At 42.4% G+C, this 23,455-nt stretch overlaps 1 protein-coding gene across 1 annotated transcript in view; it reads right to left on the bottom strand.

Annotated features, from left to right (window-relative positions):
* Positions 1-23,455, bottom strand: part of LOC144266511 (mucin-2-like) — a 65,189-nt gene that overhangs the window by 20,620 nt on the left and 21,114 nt on the right. The window contains exons 11-30 of the mRNA XM_077819945.1: positions 23,021-23,131; positions 21,998-22,067; positions 21,181-21,318; positions 20,930-21,094; positions 20,069-20,163; positions 19,288-19,414; positions 18,214-18,469; positions 17,591-17,643; positions 17,069-17,169; positions 16,023-16,174; positions 12,972-13,110; positions 12,764-12,877; positions 12,460-12,639; positions 11,235-11,474; positions 9,794-9,950; positions 9,386-9,514; positions 8,663-8,807; positions 7,578-7,621; positions 7,282-7,476; positions 4,764-5,318 (exon numbers count right to left, since the gene is read on the bottom strand). Of these exons, the coding sequence (XP_077676071.1) occupies positions 4,764-5,318; positions 7,282-7,476; positions 7,578-7,621; positions 8,663-8,807; positions 9,386-9,514; positions 9,794-9,950; positions 11,235-11,474; positions 12,460-12,639; positions 12,764-12,877; positions 12,972-13,110; positions 16,023-16,174; positions 17,069-17,169; positions 17,591-17,643; positions 18,214-18,469; positions 19,288-19,414; positions 20,069-20,163; positions 20,930-21,094; positions 21,181-21,318; positions 21,998-22,067; positions 23,021-23,131 (3,166 nt within the window). The remainder of the gene's footprint in view (positions 1-4,763; positions 5,319-7,281; positions 7,477-7,577; positions 7,622-8,662; positions 8,808-9,385; positions 9,515-9,793; positions 9,951-11,234; positions 11,475-12,459; positions 12,640-12,763; positions 12,878-12,971; positions 13,111-16,022; positions 16,175-17,068; positions 17,170-17,590; positions 17,644-18,213; positions 18,470-19,287; positions 19,415-20,068; positions 20,164-20,929; positions 21,095-21,180; positions 21,319-21,997; positions 22,068-23,020; positions 23,132-23,455) is intronic.

The following is a 23,455-nucleotide window of genomic DNA, read 5'->3' as shown; positions in this document are numbered from 1 at the left end:
GCCTGTTGGGGGTGGTGGTGTACCGGTTGAGCCTGTTGCTGTGCCTGGAGTTGGAGGAGAAGCAGTGGAGGTGACTGATACGGTAGTGGAAAGTGGCGGTAGAAGCGTGGTGGTGCTTCCCTGTGATGTTGGCTGTGTAGAGAGGAGTGTTGTGCCTTCAGTGGTGGTTCGTCCAGAAGGAGGAAGGGTGGAACCCGATGAAGGTTGTGGACGCGTGCCTGTCGTAGGTGGGATTGTGCCTGTTGGGGGTGGTGGTGTACCGGTTGAGCCTGTTGCTGTGCCTGGAGTTGGAGGAGAAGCAGTGGAGGTGACTGATACGGTAGTGGATAGTGGGGGTAGAAGCGTGGTGGTGCTTCCCTGTGATGTTGGCTGTGTAGAGAGGAGTGTTGTGCCTTCAGTGGTGGTTCGTCCAGAAGGAGGAAGGGTGGAACCCGATGAAGGTTGTGGACGCGTGCCTGTCACAGGTGGGATTGTGCCTGTTGGGAGTGGTGGTGTACCGGTTGAGCCTGTTGCTGTGCCTGGAGTTGGAGGAGAAGCAGTGGAGGTGACTGATACGGTAGTGGAAAGTGGGGGTAGAAGCGTGGTGGTGCTTCCCTGTGATGTTGGCTGTGTAGAGAGGAGTGTGGTGCCTTCAGTGGTGGTTCGTCCGGAAGGAGGAAGGGTGGAACCCGATGAAGGTTGTGGACGCGTGCCTGTGGTAGGTGGGATTGTGCCTGTTGGGGGTGGTGGTGTACCGGTTGAGCCTGTTGCTGTGCCTGGAGTTGGAGGAGAAGCAGTGGAGGTGACTGATACGGTAGTGGAAAGTGGGGGTAGAAGCGTGGTGGTGCTTCCCTGTGATGTTGGCTGTGTAGAGAGGAGTGTTGTGCCTTCAGTGGTGGTTCGTCCAGAAGGAGGAAGGGTGGAACCCGATGAAGGTTGTGGACGCGTGCCTGTCGTAGGTGGGATTGTGCCTGTTGGGGGTGGTGGTGTACCGGTTGAGCCTGTTGCTGTGCCTGGAGTTGGAGGAGAAGCAGTGGAGGTGACTGATACGGTAGTGGAAAGTGGCGGTAGAAGCGTGGTGGTGCTTCCCTGTGCTGTTGGCTGTGTAGAGAGGAGTGTTGTGCCTTCAGTGGTGGTTCGTCCAGAAGGAGGAAGGGTGGAACCCGATGAAGGTTGTGGACGCGTGCCTGTCGTAGGTGGGATTGTGCCTGTTGGGGGTGGTGGTGTACCGGTTGAGCCTGTTGCTGTGCCTGGAGTTGGAGGAGAAGCAGTGGAGGTGACTGATACGGTAGTGGATAGTGGGGGTAGAAGCGTGGTGGTGCTTCCCTGTGATGTTGGCTGTGTAGAGAGGAGTGTTGTGCCTTCAGTGGTGGTTCGTCCAGAAGGAGGAAGGGTGGAACCCGATGAAGGTTGTGGACGCGTGCCTGTCGTAGGTGGGATTGTGCCTGTTGGGGGTGGTGGTGTACCGGTTGAGCCTGTTGCTGTGCCTGGAGTTGGAGGAGAAGCAGTGGAGGTGACTGATACGGTAGTGGAAAGTGGCGGTAGAAGCGTGGTGGTGCTTCCCTGTGATGTTGGCTGTGTAGAGAGGAGTGTTGTGCCTTCAGTGGTGGTTCGTCCGGAAGGAGGAAGGGTGGAACCTGATGAAGGTTGTGGACGCGTGCCTGTCGTAGGTGGGATTGTGCCTGTTGGGGGTGGTGGTGTACCGGTTGAGCTTGTTGCTGTGCGTGGAGTTGGAGTTGAAGCAGTGGAGGTGACTGAGACGGTAGTGGATAGTGGGGGTAGAAGCGTGGTGGTGCTTCCCTGTGATGTTGGCTGTGTAGAGAGGAGTGTTGTGCCTTCAGTGGTGGTTCGTCCAGAAGGAGGAAGGGTGGAACCCGATGAAGGTTGTGGACGCGTGCCTGTCACAGGTGGGATTGTGCCTGTTGGGAGTGGTGGTGTACCGGTTGAGCCTGTTGCTGTGCCTGGAGTTGGAGGAGAAGCAGTGGAGGTGACTGATACGGTAGTGGAAAGTGGCGGTAGAAGCGTGGTGGTGCTTCCCTGTGATGTTGGCTGTGTAGAGAGGAGTGTTGTGCCTTCAGTGGTGGTTCGTCCAGAAGGAGGAAGGGTGGAACCCGATGAAGGTTGTGGACGCGTGCCTGTCGTAGGTGGGATTGTGCCTGTTGGGGGTGGTGGTGTACCGGTTGAGCCTGTTGCTGTGCCTGGAGTTGGAGGAGAAGCAGTGGAGGTGACTGATACGGTAGTGGATAGTGGGGGTAGAAGCGTGGTGGTGCTTCCCTGTGATGTTGGCTGTGTAGAGAGGAGTGTTGTGCCTTCAGTGGTGGTTCGTCCAGAAGGAGGAAGGGTGGAACCCGATGAAGGTTGTGGACGCGTGCCTGTCGTAGGTGGGATTGTGCCTGTTGGGGGTGGTGGTGTACCGGTTGAGCCTGTTGCTGTGCCTGGAGTTGGAGGAGAAGCAGTGGAGGTGACTGATACGGTAGTGGAAAGTGGCGGTAGAAGCGTGGTGGTGCTTCCCTGTGATGTTGGCTGTGTAGAGAGGAGTGTTGTGCCTTCAGTGGTGGTTCGTCCGGAAGGAGGAAGGGTGGAACCTGATGAAGGTTGTGGATGCGTGCCTGTCGTAGGTGGGATTGTGCCTGTTGGGGGTGGTGGTGTACCGGTTGAGCTTGTTGCTGTGCGTGGAGTTGGAGTTGAAGCAGTGGAGGTGACTGAGACGGTAGTGGATAGTGGGGGTAGAAGCGTGGTGGTGCTTCCCTGTGATGTTGGCTGTGTAGAGAGGAGTGTTGTGCCTTCAGTGGTGGTTCGTCCGGAAGGAGGAAGGGTGGAACCTGATGAAGGTTGTGGACGCGTGCCTGTCGTAGGTGGGATTGTGCCTGTTGGGGGTGGTGGTGTACCGGTTGAGCCTGTTGCTGTGCCTGGAGTTGGAGGAGAAGCAGTGGAGGTGACTGATACGGTAGTGGAAAGTGGGGGTAGAAGCGTGGTGGTGCTTCCCTGTGATGTTGGCTGTGTAGAGAGCAGTGTGGTGCCTTCAGTGGTGGTTCGTCCAGAAGGAGGAAGGGTGGAACCCGATGAAGGTTGTGGACGCGTGCCTGTCGTAGGTGGGATTGTGCCTGTTGGGGGTGGTGGTGTACCGGTTGAGCCTGTTGCTGTGCCTGGAGTTGGAGGAGAAGCAGTGGAGGTGACTGATACGGTAGTGGATAGTGGGGGTAGAAGCGTGGTGGTGCTTCCCTGTGATGTTGGCTGTGTAGAGAGGAGTGTGGTGCCTTCAGTGGTGGTTCGTCCGGAAGGAGGAAGGGTGGAACCCGATGAAGGTTGTGGACGCGTGCCTGTCACAGGTGGGATTGTGCCTGTTGGGGGTGGTGGTGTACCGGTTGAGCCTGTTGCTGTGCCTGGAGTTGGAGGAGAAGCAGTGGAGGTGACTGATACGGTAGTGGACAGTGGCGGTAGAAGCGTGGTGGTGCTTCCCTGTGATGTTGGCTGTGTAGAGAGGAGTGTTGTGCCTTCAGTGGTGGTTCGTCCAGAAGGAGGAAGGGTGGAACCCAATGAAGGTTGTGGACGCGTGCCTGTCGTAGGTGGGATTGTGCCTGTTGGGGGTGGTGGTGTACCTGTTGAGCCTGTTGCTGTGCCTGGAGTTGGAGGAGAAGCAGTGGAGGTGACTGAGACGGTAGTGGATAGTGGGGGTAGAAGCGTGGTGGTGCCTCCCTGTGATGTTGGCTGTGTAGAGAGGAGTGTGGTGCCTTCAGTGGTGGTTCGTCCAGAAGGAGGAAGGGTGGAACCCGATGAAGGTTGTGGACGCGTGCCTGTCGTAGGTGGGATTGTGCCTGTTGGGGGTGGTGGTGTACCGGTTGAGCCTGTTGCTGTGCCTGGAGTTGGAGGAGAAGCAGTGGAGGTGACTGATACGGTAGTGGATAGTGGGGGTAGAAGCGTGGTGGTGCTTCCCTGTGATGTTGGCTGTGTAGAGAGGAGTGTTGTGCCTTCAGTGGTGGTTCGTCCAGAAGGAGGAAGGGTGGAACCCGATGAAGGTTGTGGACGCGTGCCTGTCGTAGGTGGGATTGTGCCTGTTGGGGGTGGTGGTGTACCGGTTGAGCCTGTTGCTGTGCCTGGAGTTGGAGGAGAAGCAGTGGAGGTGACTGTTACGGTAGTGGAAAGTGGCGGTAGAAGCGTGGTGGTGCTTCCCTGTGATGTTGGCTGTGTAGAGAGGAGTGTTGTGCCTTCAGTGGTGGTTCGTCCGGAAGGAGGAAGGGTGGAACCTGATGAAGGTTGTGGACGCGTGCCTGTCGTAGGTGGGATTGTGCCTGTTGGGGGTGGTGGTGTACCGGTTGAGCTTGTTGCTGTGCGTGGAGTTGGAGGAGAAGCAGTGGAGGTGACTGATACGGTAGTGGAAAGTGGCGGTAGAAGCGTGGTGGTGCTTCCCTGTGATGTTGGCTGTGTAGAGAGGAGTGTTGTGCCTTCAGTGGTGGTTCGTCCAGAAGGAGGAAGGGTGGAACCCGATGAAGGTTGTGGACGCGTGCCTGTCACAGGTGGGATTGTGCCTGTTGGGGGTGGTGGTGTACCGGTTGAGCCTGTTGCTGTGCCTGGAGTTGGAGGAGAAGCAGTGGAGGTGACTGATACGGTAGTGGAAAGTGGGGGTAGAAGCGTGGTGGTGCTTCCCTGTGATGTTGGCTGTGTAGAGAGGAGTGTGGTGCGTTCAGGGGTGGATCGTCCGGAAGGAGGAAGGGTGGAACCCGAAGAAGGTTGTGGACGCGTGCCTGTCACAGGTGGGATTGTGCTGGTTGGCGGTGGTGGTGTACCGGTTGAACCTGTTGCTGTGCCTGGAGTTGGAGGAGAAGCAGTGGAGTTGACTGAGACGGTAGTGGAAACTGGGGGTAGAAGCGTGGTGGTAAGTGGGAATGGAGTCGGCACTTCTGAACTTATTGAAGTAGTTGGATTTGAAACTGTTTTTGACTCAAGTGAGGTAGCTGTTACTGTTGGGTGTGCACTACTTGTTCCTGATGGCGTAGATGGTGTAGACTCACATGGTACATAAGTACAACATAATATTTTGATCTCATAGTTGTAGCAGATTGTGGAAATCTGATCCTCGTTATTACATATGAGTCCAATGTCTTTGCTACATGTCACATTTTGGTTCAGGTCTTTTAGTGGTGTGCCAGGGTATTGTTGCGCTCTGCATTCCACAGCGCTTGGAGTTTTGCAAACACTATGTCCTTTAGCTCTTATATTTTCAAATGTTTCCAAATCTCCATTGTTGGAGCCTTGTGCTGGATTGCTGCTATCATACCATTCTGACCAATCGCACACTTTGTGAACACACACTGTTGTAACTGATGGTGTAGTTGTTGTTCCTGTGATAGAAAGAAAAAAAAATAGTTTCTTGTCCTGAGATTCAATATTCTTGTTAATAATTACTGTCTAATGTCTTATTATTCCTACTGTGTCTGGAAAGATTAGGGTATTTATCTTTCAAAGAATTTCATTTAAGGCCACAAGGGGGACCTTTATTATCTTGGACTCTGTCTTCCAACAAAGTGTTTTGGAAGAGCAATTTTGATCACCTGTGTAGTATCAAAACTTCACCTGACCTATAGTCTGTTTCTTTCTGCTTTTTCAGTTAAAAATATTCAGAGTTATCTCTTGTGTATCACGTCTCAATATATAAAGGAGTCTATTAATTTTTAAGAGGCTCTTTTCTAGTAGATTCATAGATTCACAGATACTAAGGTCAGAAGGGACCATTATGATCATCTAGTATTACCTCCTGCACAACACAGGCCACAGAATCTCACCCACCCACTCCTGCAAAAAACCTCTCACCTATGTCTGAGCTATTGAAGTCCTCAAATCGTGGTTTAAAGACTTCAAGGAACAGAGAATCCTCCAGCAAGTGACCCGTGCCCCATGCCACAGAGGAAGGAGAAAAACCTCCAGGGCCTCTTCCAATCTGCCCTGGAGGAAAATTTCCTTCCCGACCCCAAATATGGCGATCAGCTAAACCCTGAGCATATGGGTAAGATTCACCAGCCAGATACTACAGAAAATTCTTTCCTGGGTAACTCAGATCCCATCCCATCTAACATCCCATCACAGGCCATTAGGCCTATTTTCCATGAATATTTAAAGATTAATTAATTCCCAGAATCGTGTTATCCCATCATCCCATCTCCTCCATAAACTTATCGAGTTTAATCTTAAAGCCAGATAGATCTTTTGCCCCCACTGCTTCCTTTGGAAGGCTATTCCAAAACTTCACTCCTCTGATGGTTAGAAACCTTTGTCTAATTTGAAGTCTAAACTTCCTGGTGGCCAGTTTATATCCATTTGTTCTTGTGTCCACATTGGTACTGAGCTTAAATAAAGAAAAGAGGGCCTGATTTTCCACTGTATTATCTCTTTTGTAATAATTTACAATTGATTTCTAGACAATCAGATTGGTACACACACTTCACAGTGCCTATGCAAGGAAAAAGTCAATGGCAATCAGGACGGTCACATTTAGAACTTTTCTCTTTATTTTAACATAGGTTTCTGTAGCATCTTGGTATTATTGAGACATTTGTGTTGAATAAACACCATCTTCTCCACAGAATGGTTGCTTCTGCTTGATCCAACATTGAATTCATCATGTTGTATTCATGATATTACTCTACGATGCTATGGATATATTTGTCATTTTTGCATGTTCAGCATGATGCATTAACTGCAGGATCAAGTGGGAGTAAATGAGCTTTTTGGAAGAAAGCACTAGCTTGCTTACAAAAATCTTTAGCAATCAGGAAGAGTGTCAAAGGACATTCTGAAATACCTTGAAAGTTCCCTTAAACTGGATTTTTTAGCTTTGAGATTGCACTAATGTGCTTAGTTTATTTTAAAATTGTTATTTGTTGTCCACCATATATATAGGGAGAAGTAGTAAAGATGCCCTCCCCTGCCCCGCTCCCCCAGTCTAGAACTCTCTGGGAGCTGCCCTTAAAGCTGCTCTATTTCATGCTCATGGCAGCCAGGGATATCCAGGGCATAAAGATGAACTATCCACACTATCGTTCCTCTGGGAGCACCTGGCGGTGGTGTTACCCAGGGTAACAGTGGGGACTAAGGGAGAGAATTTGTAGAAGCTGCTGCTGTATCTCTCCGCACCAGCTGGGCAGAGAATCCTCAAGGGGGGGACGGGGAGCTGCCAGCTGAGTTTCTGACTATTATTGTAGAAGTTACCAACTTATAGTACAAACATGTGCAATTAAAGGAGTTAGGCCCTTACCCCCCAGGTATGCAAAGATTTTTTCAGATATTTTGGGAAATGCATAGAAATACCTGCAGCACTCGTAGGTAGAACTGTACTAAATGTGAATGGGGTGGTAGTTGTAATTCCACTGCATTCAAAGAATTTTCTGGTTATTGTTCCGTTGATGCCACAAGTTGCACTCAAACACCCTCCAATCCCATCTGTGGTGTTATAAATGACATCCTTATATTTATATTTTTGTTCTTCATAATAGCAATAACATGCTGTAAAACAGAAGAGGTGGAATGACATTGTTAGTCACCTGTCAAATGAAACAAAAGTTCAAGAATGTGTTTTCATTCACAAATCTTCTTTGCCAACGTACCTTCAGCATCAAACTTGCACTCTGAGCCTTCCATTGTACATGTACTGAAAGAAATAACAAGGAAGAAATGTGAGCCTGAAGATGCATGAAGGGTGATGAACTCACTTTACAGTTATGGTATTTTCACTGAATTTATACCAGAAACTAATCATAAGCCAAAGCGGAATTATTCTGAATTAGGGTTTGACTGAAGTTCAGAGAAGTAATTATCTAGATTCCAGCTAATCTTCTCATAGTCAGCTCTGATTAAAATACCTCTTCCAAGCTGAATAGTTAAGAGGAGGTGCAACTCCCTCTCCACAGTACCTGCATCATGTCCTGCTTATAGGCTGCTTTTTTCTTCCTCCCTAAAGCCAGTTCTGACATTGAAGCAGCATGGATCAGAGGGAGGGTTATGAAGAGGGTCCATTCCTTTCCCATACCCTTACTGTTAGACCAATCTCTTCTTATGCCATCCCCCTTATAGCCAGTTCATGTCAGTTCCTCTGACTGCCATTCTTTTCCCAACCATCTCCCTGATATCAGACCTCAGCTCCTACGTGAGAGTGAAGTCAAAGGCTATGGGAAACTACAGAAACAAGTCTTTAGGGAGGCTTCTTGTCACATTCGTCATTCTTCCAATGAGTTTTGGCCCGGAGGCTAGAAAAGGAAAAAGTCTGAATATTGGATTGTATTAGTTATGAACTTTAAATTATATGTGGATGTAGAATAAACCCCAGAAACAAATCTATATTATATATTACATAACCAGGTTTGTTCTATTCTGCACTCTTCTATCATGGTGATGAGTGACTTTATAGGAATATCACCGTGATAGAGGACTGCAGAATAGAACAAACCTGGTTATAAAGCACATCAGATTTTTTTCTGGGCACTAAGCTGAAGAATTTACTGTGATACTGAGAACAAATTCAACAGAATCAAAAATTGCTCACTAGTAATATGAAAATTGGTATGCGAAAATAAGAGGTCGCTTTTGCACAGGCAACATGAGCCTACCTCACCGTTGGACTGCGGTGAATAACTTTCAAACACTGATTTGGTCTTTTCTCCTTAACATGGTCAGACTGTACATTAAGTCTTACCATAACTGACAGTTGTCCCGTGAGTAGAAGCTCACTCCTGGTTTGTGGTAGTTTCCTTCAGCATCATAACAGCCACAGTTATCAACACATGTCATCTCATCCTCATTGAAATATGGCTTGTTTGCTGGACAGTTTGGATAGCAGCCTGAGGCACAAACAAAAAAAAGAGTATAAGCTGGAAGAGTTTAAGCTGGAACTTTATGCAGAAGGTAATTCCTTTTTATTTTTCTACTTTGGGCCATATTTCTCAGGCACAAGGGCTTTCCAAACTTGTACTCCTTCCCCTGGCTCACTTTCTTTGGCTTGCCTTCCTTATAATATGATGAGTCCTTCCAAATAAAAGGGAACTACTGCTTCTGGATTCTTGTTAATGGCTCCTTTGTTGGTTGGCACAGTGTTATTATTTAGCAAACAAGGCTCCCCTAACACCTAAGATGTGGATGTGATGCTAGCCTATGAACCAAGATACTAATACAGTTCTGTCATGTAGCACAGACTATTCCCATTAGGAGACCCCACAGGGACTGAGACCTACAAATGTTTTCAAACTCCAGAGACCAAACTCTGCCCTCACTTATACCAGTGCAACCCACTGAAGAAAATAAGATTGTATGGGGTGTATCTGAAGGGAGAATTTGATGCAACAATGATTGAGCTGGAAAAAAACGGTAACCAGTTGTGCACTCTACAGTAAGCAGCGTGCTGTGTCATAGCTCTTTTCACCTTCTAAACCTGGTAACTTATGAAGGCATCTTCCACTTGGATTCCTACAGGTCTTCATGCAGGGGGCTCCACAAGGCTTGTAGTGCCACTCGCATCCCCCTTCTCGGTTGTAATAATCACAGAACATAGCTGAGGGGAAACAGGAAAAGAAGACAGGTTCAGAACAAAATGCCTCTGTTTTTTCATAGCTCTCCATTATACCACTGCCATACCATTTGGGTAGTCTTGAAAGTCATGAATCAAGAGCTGAAACTGCATAACTGTCAACCCAGTTTGATATGAAACACAGGGTTGAGAACTAATTGTTGTCATATATTTAATAATATATTTAATAACATTCTCAAAACAATTGCCTTGAAACTGATACATTATTCTTTCAATCTCCATTGAGCCTGGGCTAATACTCACGACAGATTGATGGAGTTCTCCAGGCTACACAGACACCAAATTCACTACATGCTTGAGCGTATGCAGCTACTGCTGTACAGAAACATTCACAGTCTCCCCCACTGTCACAAGCACAAGCATCAGTCACACATGCTTCATAATATTTAGTTGGTTCAACCTGTTAGACAAAGAAAGCAGTAAATGTAAGTTTTACTTTCTCTGGGGTCATCTTGCCAGAGTAACGCTTCTAGAATATTAACATGCCACAAAAAGGCAAAATCTGTAACTTTCATTTTCTTGTATTTGCATTGCTAGACAAACTAGGCCCAGTTTTCCCATGTGGATGCTGAAACAGTATGTCTAAATCATACATTTGATCATTCACATGAGCAGATTTGCAAACAATTGCAGACTTGAGCCCCAAAATGCGGGCTCAAACAGACAACTATGTTTGAACATTAGGGATTGTATCTATGGAAAGAATTAAGAAACAAATAACACAGGTAGGCTACATTGTTTTACATATGCTTTAGTAATGGCTGCTGATATCTAAACTGATTCTTTTCCCCTGCTACTCCAGCATGTTAATAATTAACTCAGGGATAGAGCTTGTGTGACCCACATACCTTCTGGGTGTGGTGTTCTGTCCCATTTACTGGCACCGAGACCACTTAGAAAGAGAGATTAATGAGTTTGCTCTACAGCCTTTGCTAACAACCTGTTGGCTTTTAGCTCATGCAATAGAGGATCATGCACTAAGCTCCACAGGACTCCGGTTTGATCCCGCCCACCGATGACTGGGGTCTGCTGGCGTAACACTTGTATTCTGTACATGTCATATGAGGAAAATATTAACTAACCCACACTAAAAATAAAACTCAAACTGTCTTGAGATTATCCTTCTTTTACACAAGAAAAACAAGAATGCTTCCTGTAAAATAAACAACGTTGTATTGTTCTACAGGTGCAGTGCCCTTTCCTGTTGGGTAGAATAATCCAGCCTGAAATTTACCTCTGACAATTCAAGGTGAAACATATGTTAGCTGATGAATTGTGCACCTGTGTCAGAATGTATGAGAACAACCTTCAATGGGGATAGTTCTTTTGGAATAGGGAGAAAATGGACCCAAATGAAATTTCTGGATAGTCAAAAATTTAGTTCATAATTAGCTCTGACTCCTGTCTTCTAAAGGGATGGGTTTCTTCAACAATGTTGTGTATATATTAGAGATGAGCCTTAGTTGTAAAATTCAGAGCTGGTTCCAAACACCCAAAGGTTGGGGTGTGAGGCTGGATCCAGTTGCTCTTGTTCACACCCATGTCTAGGATATGTACACTAGCAGACCACTTGTATTCAATGGAATGTAAGGACTGACAACTCAATGTCAAGTGCACAGGCATCTGAGGAATACAAAAATATCATCATTATTTAGGAGAATTTTGCTCTGAGGATTTGCTATACCTGAGAGTGACACGCAGCAAAGACTTCACTGTTGATAATGCTGCACTGCCTCTGTGACCAGGACTTCCTATAAGGGTTGGTTGAGCACGGGTCCTTTGCAGAATTGGCATCAGGACAAGTAAGAGACACTTTCCAGCTGTTTCCAAACTCCAGCACATCTCCTACCACAGACTGACTTCTGGTGGTAAAGTCATTAATGCCATTGCCATCGTAGTTCCCACACAGGCCACAGACCTGACCCTGTACACACACACATGCACAAAAAGGATGATAGAAAGTTTTCAGCAACATCACAGACTAAAAGCACCTCTGGAATTCCCTATTTTGCATGGTATCTCTAACTGTTTGGTAATATCCTAACTCTCTGTTTTTCTAAGATAACATACTTTCCAAAAAATCTGCTTTTTTCCTCAGTAAAAGGACCTGATGAGTGGTCTGATGGGTATAAGCCCAGTAATTTATTTAAAAATTTGAACAGTAAGAAAATTGCGTGGTTATTGTGCCCCATCACTGGTGAGTTACGATGATGAATCTAGAGTTAGCTAATTGCATATTCTTTTGTTTGTTTTGTGTTGTACAGATATACAATAGACATACTTAGATAAAACAGCCTTACAAAACTGTCATGAAAATGAGTAGCCCACTCCAGGCACAAAATCTACTCACTTGCTCTTTACCAAAATTAATGACATTGATAAAAATGAATACTTTGCTTGTCCATCCAAAAAATGTCACCCTAGGCAAGTGAGGAAATAAAATTTAGCAAGGCTGACATAAATACTAGGCTGTATGTATGAATCTAAAATACATTCCATATTTGTGGGAAAAATACATTTGACTCTGTTGTACTATTTAGCTAAAGAACTCATGGTATTAGAATATACTTCTACATACATTTCTGAAGCTGGCTGAACCACTCCCTAATACATTTCCCTAATGGAAAAGTCAGTGTGGTATGCAAATAGGATGACAAAGTTCCCATTTCCGAAGTTCCCTTCTCACACATCAATAGCTATGTTGACAAACTCTAGAATAGTACCACACACTACCTTTAACATCTGTATTTTGAGACATGGTTAAACATACTTCCTATCATTTTACACAAGACTTTCAGCCATACTCTGTTTCATTTCAATCAATATTGCTTTTTCACTCAAGAGGGATGATAATTCATCGTTTGTGTCAATGATAGTTGGCAGCAAACTCCTGCCTTCTTAAGCCTTACCTTGAAATCAGGGCTGAGTTTGATGAAGATGCTGGTTTTCTTATCCCACATGAGGATCAGTCCATTGTTGGTCTCAATAACTAAGTACATGCCCATATAGCGGACTTGGTATGGCATTTGCCTTCCATTTTCTCTTTCTACCACTTCAAGGTGTTCCTCACTGAGTATCAACTCATAGCCCTAAAATGGGGAGAAAAAAGAAACCAAAAGAATGACTAAGAATCAGCTTCTGGCTCCTCCTGAGTCTCCAATGAATACATAATAAACCTGTTCTTTTAAAAAATGTACCAAAAAAGGAACTCACCACAAGGAAGACTTTAATAGACTTAGAGCAGGTAGTCCCAGTGGAGCCACAGGGGATGTTTTCAGTGACAACTCGGAAGGTTCCATTGACTGTGCTGTTTTTCCCACAGTGGTCCTGAAGAGAGAAATGAAGTTAGCAGATAGATAATTGCCATATGGAGGATACAGGTGACTCCACAAGTAGTAATGCTAAGACAAAAGCTCAGTACCTGGACTAATGTGTATTCACAATCTCCGTTGAAGCTAAACCGTTTGTCATCAAATGTGATGTAATGCCCATCTCCATAAATAGCGCACGTACCCAGGCATTGTTCACTGGTGCAGTTCCACATCCTGTTCTTACACACGCTAAGAAGGAGAAGAAAGTATTTTAATCATAAAATTACTCACTTGATGCACAGGTAATTCCCACAACATATTTATTTAATTCAGTATGTATCAGTCCTGGTAAATGTTGTATTCACTCTTGTGTTAAAGTTAGAATTTTTCCAAGCAAACAATTAATGCAAAAGCTCTATATCATCAGCATGAAGGGGTTAATAGGAATATAGATAATACTGCATGAAAACACAAGGCCTGGTAGTAATGGGGGACTTTAACCACCCAGACATCTGTTGAAAAAGTAATATGGCAAAACACAAAATGTCCAATAGGTTCTTGGAATGCATTGGTGACAGCTTTTTGTTTCAGAAGGTGAAGGAAGTAACCAGGGGGACAGCCATTTTAGATTTGATTCTGACCAACAGGGAAGGAACTGGTTGCGAATCTGATGGGTGAAGGCAATTTGGGTGAAAATGATCATGACATGACAAGCTTATGCTCAAATAAATTGGTTAGTTGCTAAGGTGCCACAAGTACTCCTTTTCATTTTGCAAATACAGACTAACATGGCTGTTACTCTGAAACATGACATGATAGATTTCATTCTAAAGAATGGAAGGAGTGAGAACGGCAGAATAAGGACAATAGCAGATTTTAACAAACTCAGATAACTGGTAGGCAAGGTCCTGTGGGAAGGAAATCTAGGAGAAAAAGGAGTTCAAGATTGCTGTCAGTTTCTTGAGGAGACAATATTAAAGGAGCAACAGCAAATTATCCTGATGCAAAGGAAAGATAGGAGAATAGTAAAAGGCCAATATGGCTCTATCACGGGATCTTTAATGAACCGAAAATCAAAACAAATAAAAAAATCCTACAAAAAGTGAAAACATGGTCAAATTGCTAAGAATGAGTGCACAAGAATAGCAGAAGCATGTAGGGACAAAATCAGAAAGGCTGAGGCACAAAATGGAGTTACATAAAAGACAATAAAGAAAAGGTTCTATAAATACATTATGAGCAAGAGAAAGATGAAGGAGGTCCTCTACTTAGCAAGAAAGAAGAGTTAATAATGGACATTATCAAGAAGACTGAGGTGTTCAATGCCTATTTTGCTTCAGTCTTCACTAAAAAGGTAAATGTGACCAGATAACTAATATTATTAATATTAACAACAAGGAGAAAGGAATGGAAACTAAACTAGGGAAAGATCAGGTTAAACAATATGTAGATAAGTTAGCTATATTCAAGTTGGCAGGGCTTGCTGAAATTCATCCTAGGGAACTTCAGGCACGAATTGAGGCAAACTTGGAACAATTAATGATTATCTTTGAGAATTTAGGGAAGATGGGTGAGGTCCCAGATGATTGAAGAAGGGAAAAGTGTAACAAAGAGGACCTGGGGAATTATAGATCTGTCAGCCTGATTTTAATACCTGGAAATATACTGGAACAAGTTATTAATCAATTTATAAACACCTTGAGAATAATAGGGCAACAAGTAATAGCCAACAGGGATTTTGTCAACAACAAACCATGCCACACCAACCTAGTTTCCTTCTTTGATGGGATTACTGGCCTAGTAGATAGAGGAGAAGCTGTAAATGTAATATATCTTGATTTTAGAAAGGCTTTTGATAAAGTCCCATATGATATTCTCATGAGAAAACTAGGGAAATGTGGTCTAGATGAAATTACTGTAAGGTGTGTGCAAAACTGGTTGAAGGACTGTATTCAAAGAGAAGTTATAAATGGTTTGGTGTTAAACTTGGGGGATGTAGCTAATGGGGTTCTGCAGGGGTTTGTCCTGGGTCCGGCACTGTTCAGTATATTCATTAATGACTTGGATAATAGAATAGAGAGTATACTTATAAAATTTGCCCGTAACACCAAGCTGGGAGGAATTGCAAGCACTTTAGAGGACAGGATTAGAATTCAAAATGACTCTGACAAATTGGTGAAGTGTTGATGAAATTCAATAAAGACAAGTGCAAAGTACTATATTAAGGAAGGAAAAATCAAATGCACAACTACAAAAGGAGGAATAAGCGGCTAGGCAGTAGTGCTGGTGAAAAGGATTTGGACATTATAATGGATCACAAATTGAATATGAGTTAACAATGTGATGCAGTTGCAAAAAAGGCTAATATTCTGGGCTATATTACAGGACTGATGTAATTTTCCCATTCTACTTAGCACTGGTGAGGCCTCAGTTGGAGTACTGTGTTCAGTTCTGAATACCGCACTTTAAGAAAGATGTGGACTAGCTGGAGAGAGTACAGAGGACAGCAGCAAACATGATAAAAAGTTTAGAAAAGCTGACCTGTGAAGAAAGGTTATTTTTTTTAACTAGGCATGTTTAGTCTTGAGAAAAGAAGATGGAGAGGGAACTTGCTAACAGTCTTCAAATATGTTAAGGATGCGATCAATTGTTCTTCATGTCCACTGAAGACAGGACAAGAAGTAATGGGCTTAATCTGTAGCAAGGGAGATTTAGGTTAGATATTAGGAAAAACCTTCTAACTACAAGTATAGTTAAACTCTGGAATAGATTATCAAGCGAGGTTGTGGAATCCCCATCTTTGGAGGTTTTTAAAAACAGGGTAGACAAACACCTGTCATGGATGGTCCAGGTATACTTGTCCTGCCACAGCACAGGGGAATGGACTAGATAATCTATCAAGGTCCCTTCCACCCCTATTTTTCTATGAATCTGTTTCTATGAAAACCTTAAACCCAAAGATTTCGTGGCTCCCACTTTTGCTTTTACCATCTACCTCGAATGACAGAAAACTGGCTTGTTATGGTTAATATACTGAAAAGTCCATCTGCCAACCCAATCAACAATGAACATTTCTTTTTGCTATTGTGCTGCTTATATATGGATATTTGGAAAGGGCAATGTGGTGGCTCCATGAACCACACAGTTCAATGAATACATACCAGGTGTTGCAGTCAACTTTGATCTCTTCCCCTGGTTTGTAGGTAGCCTCGTTGTGAATACATGGACATTCCTCTTCAGCAATACAGCTGCCTTTACCATCCGACACTAGCCCAGAGGGGCACATGCAGCCAGACATACACTGTGTGCTGTACTGTAAAGCCAAGCAGAAAATGTAACTTACTTACTTGAGTAGAGAGAGAGTGAGATTAGGTTCTTAGAACCTGTCTCTGGACTGTTGTTTATTTACATCCAGTTTAAATCAGAGATGTCTCAAAGGAAAATATGGATTGCTCAAACATATGGTTGGTTGCTAAAGGAAGTTTTAGTGGAAGATAAAACCTGTTAAAAGTCAACATTTCATGTGTCCCAGTCTCCACATGTGGTCTATGGATTGTGAAAGTGTGAAAAATATTGAATTGGGTACTGAATTACTGATGAACCTGTGGACCTGCTGATCTGTGTGTGAGTGGATGGAAAGTTAAAAAAAGAATTGCTTCATACATTTTTTCTGATGCATTAAGTTGGATTGCCATTTATCTCACATGATGCTGTCTCATAAAATGACATAGCCAATCAGGCTGTTATCATGTTCCTAGCCTTTGTAATATAATTGGATGTGTAAGAGATTATTAAAAAGTGAGTCATGGCACAAAAGATATTAACAGTTTCAATCAAGGTTACATCCAGTAATTTTCTACTGAATGGATTGTGCATATGGCAAACTTCTGGATGTTTCATTGAGAACAAGTTCTTGCTAGGTATTGTTATCTGAATTAGATCTACAAAGTCCGATGCATCTCCAGTCAGTACCTCTGTGAGAGATTCAAGTAAAGTTGACTTTTATTTGCTCATGGTCTTGACCTTTAGTGATTGCATTGTTAATGCTTCATAACATGCTTCCAGGGTTTCACTGCACAAACAACAGACTATCAGTATTACAGCTTCAGGACCATATTTATGAACCATGAACAGTTCTAGTGTACAGGAGTAAAAACAAACCTTAGTTTTCTACAAAGGCTATCCTGTCCAGCCACTTCATACTTACACACTGCATGTCAAGAGTCTGGCAGCTCTTCTGGCATTCGGCTCCAGTAGTGCCTGCAGTGATATTTCTGCAGTCAAAGTAGACCATGGGAGGAGCGCAAACTAGGGGAGAGAACGTCATGAGAGATATGAGAAAAGGCACCAGAGCTGGCACAGCAATAACATGTTTTCAATTTGCTATAAGGAGACTAGGCTCTTCATATCCAGTACAATTAAAAAAAGAATGCAAGGGTTTATGTGACAGGATGCTATGAATTCCCTAGGAAGTAGCAGTTTTTTATTTATATAATCTCTTAGAAATTACATGTAATTCTTATTGCATTACCTTCATATTATTTTTTTTAACTGGTCACACTGTATAGACTGATATTTTATTTTAAAAATAGTAGATGAAATTAAGGAACAATTTCCACTCTATTGACTTTCCTGTGTGTTTCAGTTTTGTTCTGTTGCACCAAGAGAAAACATATTCAAAACCAAGGACAGACTAGAGAGCAAAGATAAGCTAAAGAAGGGTTTTTACCTGCCATTTGGTTCACAGCTCCAATGCAGCTCAGCTTACCCTGTGCACAAGTGCTGTAGGAAATGGAAGGAAATAATAATAATATTTATTCTTTATTATTTTGCATTTACTGTAGCACTTTCTGTTCTAAGATTCGCATACTGAGCTTCTTTTCTGCTGTTTCAGAACTTTCCAATAGGACATGGAATTCTAACATGCCACCTTGTGATTACAGAAAATAGTTTCTTGTCAACCCAGCTGCTGGTGGTATTTCCCTATGATCTCGGCTATAGATGTCCAGGAAAAATTGTGACCGAAAATGTAACAGACAATGTCTCCCTGTGAGTTTGATGTTTATTATACTATAAACCTCTCGCTGTGCATTTTTGTATTTTATGCTGGGAAAAATCATTGAATACAATAGGATCGCACCTGAATACAATAGTTCTCATAGGTCTGGAAAAATGCACTACTCTCATAGACTAATAGAACTAGAACTATTCTGTGGACAGAACATTATATTGAAAATCATGCAGGGCTGGGTACAGCAAGCTTAACTGGGGTGTATTCTTTTATTTAAAAAGTTTATACAATGCAGCGTTAGTGTTTTATCTCTTTGATAAAGATTTGATAGAATCTCTTACCAAACAAGACCATCTTCATGAACAGCTTCCCCAGAGGGAATGGGAGATCCTTTGTAATAACAAGGACATTTGCTAGCAGACACACATTTGCCATATTCATCCATGTAGGTTCCTTTTTCACAGGAGCAACCATCAACTGGAATGAACCTGATGTTACATGTGACATCAGGCTCACTCAGAGACCGGCAAGTGGGTTGACAGGAACTGATGTTATAGCTGTAGGTCAAGGATTTGGGACATGAGGTTGTGTATTTGGCTTGAGAAGGAAAAACAAACAAAATGATATCAACAGATTTGTTAGTTGCAGATAATATTATTTGGTGGGGAGAGAGGGGGAATATGTAGTCTGAATAACAGATAAAAAACAATGCTATACAATTTTTTGTGTATCACATTTTTCAGACAAAATGTATCCCAGCATGCTTTCAGAGTTAAATAATGCACAGCATTAAAAAAAGAAGTAACAGGAGATAGGGGACAAATGAAGTGATATATGCAAATGAAAAAAGATATGTTTTCAAATGAGATTTGGAAAGAGAAACCATACATCACGGTGGCAGTTATAACAGAAACCCTATAAACCTTTGGTGCACTCTGAGGCATGAGGCCTCCTGAGGTAGGCAAATACACCTGCACATGTTGGATCAAAGAAAACAACTTGGTGACTTTAAACAACCCTTTGTTTAAACATTTTTTATTTTTGAAGTATTTTGTTTAGAACCAATATTGCTTCTGTGATCTGACACATTCATTTCCATGGCAACTGGGGACAGATGAAACTCTAGTTAACTTAAAGCCTCTGCAGAGAGAGTCAGAGCCACTTCAGCAGCAGTTGTCTTTTTCCTAGCAACAATTGTGTCTTCCATCTGTTTGTATTCACACAACTAACCTCCATTACATTATTAAAAAAATAGGGAATTATTGCTAGAATTTTACTTTTCAATACCTTTCCCTCAAAATTTACTGGGAGAGCCCTGGATTGGCTAGAAATTGATATAAGATGATGATTGATTGATAAATTCTACTACTGGTTCTTTCAGAATAGAAGACCGAGGGAGTAGCTATAACACTTACAACAGACATCAGTCCTCCATCCCTCCAGCTGGACTCCTTTGGCAGCACAAGCTCTCACATAGGAAGAGAGGGCAGCACACATACAATCCTCACTCTTTTCACAGTTACAGGTGTCAAACAGACAGTTCTAGAAGTGCAGAAACAAACTAATTAATAATCACAAAACTGCCCATCCAAAAACAGGTCCTGTTAACTTCTGGTCTTATGTATCAGCTTCTTCTCCGTATACATTCAGTTGTGAGCAGTGTCAACATACCTTTAATATTTTCTGACCTCCTTTTAGGTTTTTTTTTTATATGGCGATAATGGAGACCCCAAAATATTGGCAGTTATTATTGTAAAATAAGAGCCAAAGAATCTGTTGTATGCTTTGTAATCTCCCATTTTACCTAAATATATGGATTATTCTGAAGATGATATACTTTAGTAAGCAAAAATTCATATACAATTAGTATATTTTATACACTTTGTGTATAACTTCCTCTTTATATGTTTACATTTTGGTTTTCCTGCTCTGTGGCAAATAGCAGTTCTTGTTTAACGAAGAGTGTAAAAGCAATTCAGGATGATGAAACCAAGAGTGCAGACTGAAATAAGGGTCGGCAGTATACACATAAAGTAAGAAACATATATAGATAAAAAGAAGTGCTGTATTATGCAGATTAAAATATAAACACAGCATAATCTGGGAGACGTGTTTGGGACATTTCTTTCCAAACAGCTGGTTTTAAGGCTCCAGTTTTGATTGTTTTTTAAAGGAAAAAGAAAAATAGCTAAATACCGTGTGGTACACAGCTGGATTCACTGTGGAGTGGCAATTGACAAAAGGTCCTGTGCTGTTCGTCAGCAATCCACACCAGTGCTGAGCATACTTTTCTGTGAATAGAGGAAATGAAATGAATCCATATTACTCTTTTTATTTCATTAGGCTCAAAAACCCACTGCTAATGTGTCCTTGTGTGAATCATGAACGCTCGTAAACTCAGTTCTGAAATTGTACCATAGCAGCCACATTGTTTTGCTCACTGCTACATTTGGCAAAGACTTGTTAAAGCCAAAGTTATGAAAAAGCAGTTTCTCACCATGGATTGAACAAAGAATTCACAAAAGCCTTATAAACAAATAGCTATGGTACACTCATTCTGCACCAAGTTGCCATCTTGTTCACTAAACCTAAATCTGTGTTGGAAAGTGTCAGAGGGGTAGCCGAGTTAGTCTGGATCTGTAAAAGCGGCAAAGAGTCCTGTGGCACCTTATAGACTAACAGATGTATTGGAGCATAAGCTTTTGTGGGTGATTACCCACTTTGTCGGATGCATGAATCCGACGAAGTGGGTATTCACCCACAAAAGCTTATGCTCCAATATGTCTGTTAGTCTATAAGGTGCCACAGGACTCTTTGCTATTGTTGGAAAGTATCCATGATTCTTGCATTTATTTTATTACTTACCTTCTCTCAAATTTTCTTCTCTTATGAACATGTCTTTCTGATTCCAAATGTATGTTTTACCATGTTTAAATCTCTTATGTCTTCTAATTTTTGCTTTATGTCAAGTATTTTCCATTAGCTCTATGAGGAAAAACTAGAAATCTAATTTCAAATTGGCTGCATGTCATGGACAATTTTCTATAATGCATTTACCATTTTCTACACTGAGGGCACAAGGATTCTCAAAGTTGTTTTTGATGTTAGGGCATGAAGCTTGTGTTTTCCAGGTATTAGCAAATGCAGCTGCTGTTCCTTCCACTACACCACTTATGGCTTTGAAGTCATCAGCCTCAACATTGTTGAAGTTTCCACAGAGACCTGTTGAAAAAGCACAAAGTTTGAATCACTCATACCAGACCAATGTGGATTTCAGGCAGGTCACTGGTTTTGTTACATTCACTTACCACAGGTCTGCCCTTTGAAAGATGGATCCAGTCGCACAAACACTTGCATGACAGGTACAAGCTGGATCTCCAGCTGGAGTCCAAAGTTTGTCTCCACCATGATGAAGAAGGATGAGGGTCTGAAAATGGTGACATTAGCTATGGACAAAGAACAGGATAATCAGATTTCAGAAGAGATCAAATGCTTGAGAGTGACACCACCCCATTGTTACGGCTCTTTTTGGATTACTATTGCAACTATAGTGAATCCTAGTGCGGAGTAAAGCCAAGATATGCTTAAAGTTGAATGAAAAATACAATGCAATATTTGCTTGTGACTGCCTAGGACCTAGCAAGTGAAGTTTGTATTAAAGTTACACAGGAGTAGAATGCTCCTTTTTTCTGCTCCTTCCCACAGACTAATGAAGGGAAAAATTGGATTACATCAAGCATTAACAAGAATCATTTTGTTCTAGTTTCTAATCTGGTATCTTGATCATTGCAAGTCCATTGTGGAGAGGAGAATGAGCAGGGACTGGGTGGCATAAAAATCTTCAGTAAGGATCATTCTTTATGAGGATAGACAGCAAAAACCAAACTAATATCTTAACAAGTTGGACAACAAGTTGTAATTTATCATGAGACTTTAGACTTCTATTGCTGGAATCACCATTTGGGTCAAGAATTATCATAGCGAGAATCTAGTGTGAACATGCTAGGCTATGGGATTCTTCATTATACTGACACCACATCAACTCCTTTGAAGTTTAAAATAATAAGCAAGAGTCTAGGTGAAGTTTTGAGTGTGTCATGTATTGGCCCCAGGATAGAAACATACCTGCTGAGAAGGGCAACTGAGTGTAGATCCAATTCACAAACACACCCCCTCCAGACTTGATCACAATGATCTGGCAAGGAAGATAAAGATAAAGGAACGTTATGTCATGCATTGGTAACATCAGCATGATAATACTCCAGTAGATCCTGATGAATTTCATGAAACAGGGTTGATTTTCTGATTTTTACCTTTCCTTTAAAATCTTAATTGTCCTTCCTTTTAATCTTTGGTTGCCTTTTCCCTTCCAAAAGGGAATTGTTTTAAAGAATCATGCTTTGTCCTTTACAGAGCTGCATCATTGGTCAGGCTATCTTAGTTTGCAGTGATGCAGAGCCTCTGTATCTGAACTGACTTGCATGTAGTGCAGCTGGTAGTTTTAGGCAGAAACCAAGAAGATCATGGTCTCTTTGGTCTCATTGTTTACTTAATAGAAAGAGAACTTCTCTCCTGTTTTCTGAATAAAGTCTCTTTTCTGACTGAACTAGCATGGGGCTGAACATACTACTTACCTCACAATTATGATAAAGAAAGATACATTTATTTTATCTTGGTTTAAAAAACTAATATGTATTTTCCAGACTTGCAGATCCTTAGAAGGATAAATGCCACTCCCTGACTAGATATGGGTGAAATTTTCTAGACTAAACTTTTTATTTTTTGCTGAGAAATGCAGATTCAAGTGGACAAAACATTTTCCAATTACGTGTTGCGTTTGCTAAATAGTTTCAGTAAAATAAAAAAGTTTAAACCTTTCATTCTGACATGTTCAAAATGAAATGTTTAGATTTGTTGACTCCAAATGACTTTTTTAACTTCAGTTTTATTATTTTTTTTTAAAAGATAAAAAAAACTTGAAACAAAACTTTTCATTTTGTCTCAAATGAAACATTTCCTTTGACCTGAATTGAAAAATCTGTTATTAACAAAGCTCTATACCTGACTCATTCTGGCTTAATCTTTTTGCTCCCCACATTTTTATAAAATATTCCTGCAGCATTTTCACCACTTGTTTTGGATACTTACAGTTTGTCCCCCATTAACGCTGAGGGCTATTGTCTTTAAGCATGTCTCAGTGTCTGTCAAGCCGCAGGTGCGGAGTTCTCCCAGAACAGCGAATGTGTCATTTTCACAGAGCTGAAAAAACAATAGCAACAACTATTGCTTTAAAGGGTTGTTCCCGGGTCTGAAAAATATTTATTTTGTAGAGGTGGGTCCAAACTTTCCCAAAACTCAGGGCTATTTTGAACTAGTGTTATAGTTATAGAGACTGGGACTAGTCACAGAATTTGGATCTGGTTCTGGTGTTTAGAGTCAAAGTTTTGATTCAACCTCTGCTCAAAAATTTGCTTCAGCTCCACTCTCTATCCCCATCCTTTCCTGCCTGACCTGTGATGACCAAGGACTAGTATCATGGCAAAACCAGTTGCCACACAGCAAGGGGGTTGAACTGTATGACAG

The sequence above is a fragment of the Eretmochelys imbricata genome, chromosome 6 (assembly GCF_965152235.1).
Source record: "Eretmochelys imbricata isolate rEreImb1 chromosome 6, rEreImb1.hap1, whole genome shotgun sequence".
Lineage (NCBI taxonomy): Eukaryota > Metazoa > Chordata > Testudines > Cheloniidae > Eretmochelys > Eretmochelys imbricata.
This window is presented reverse-complemented; position numbering and strand designations above follow the sequence as displayed.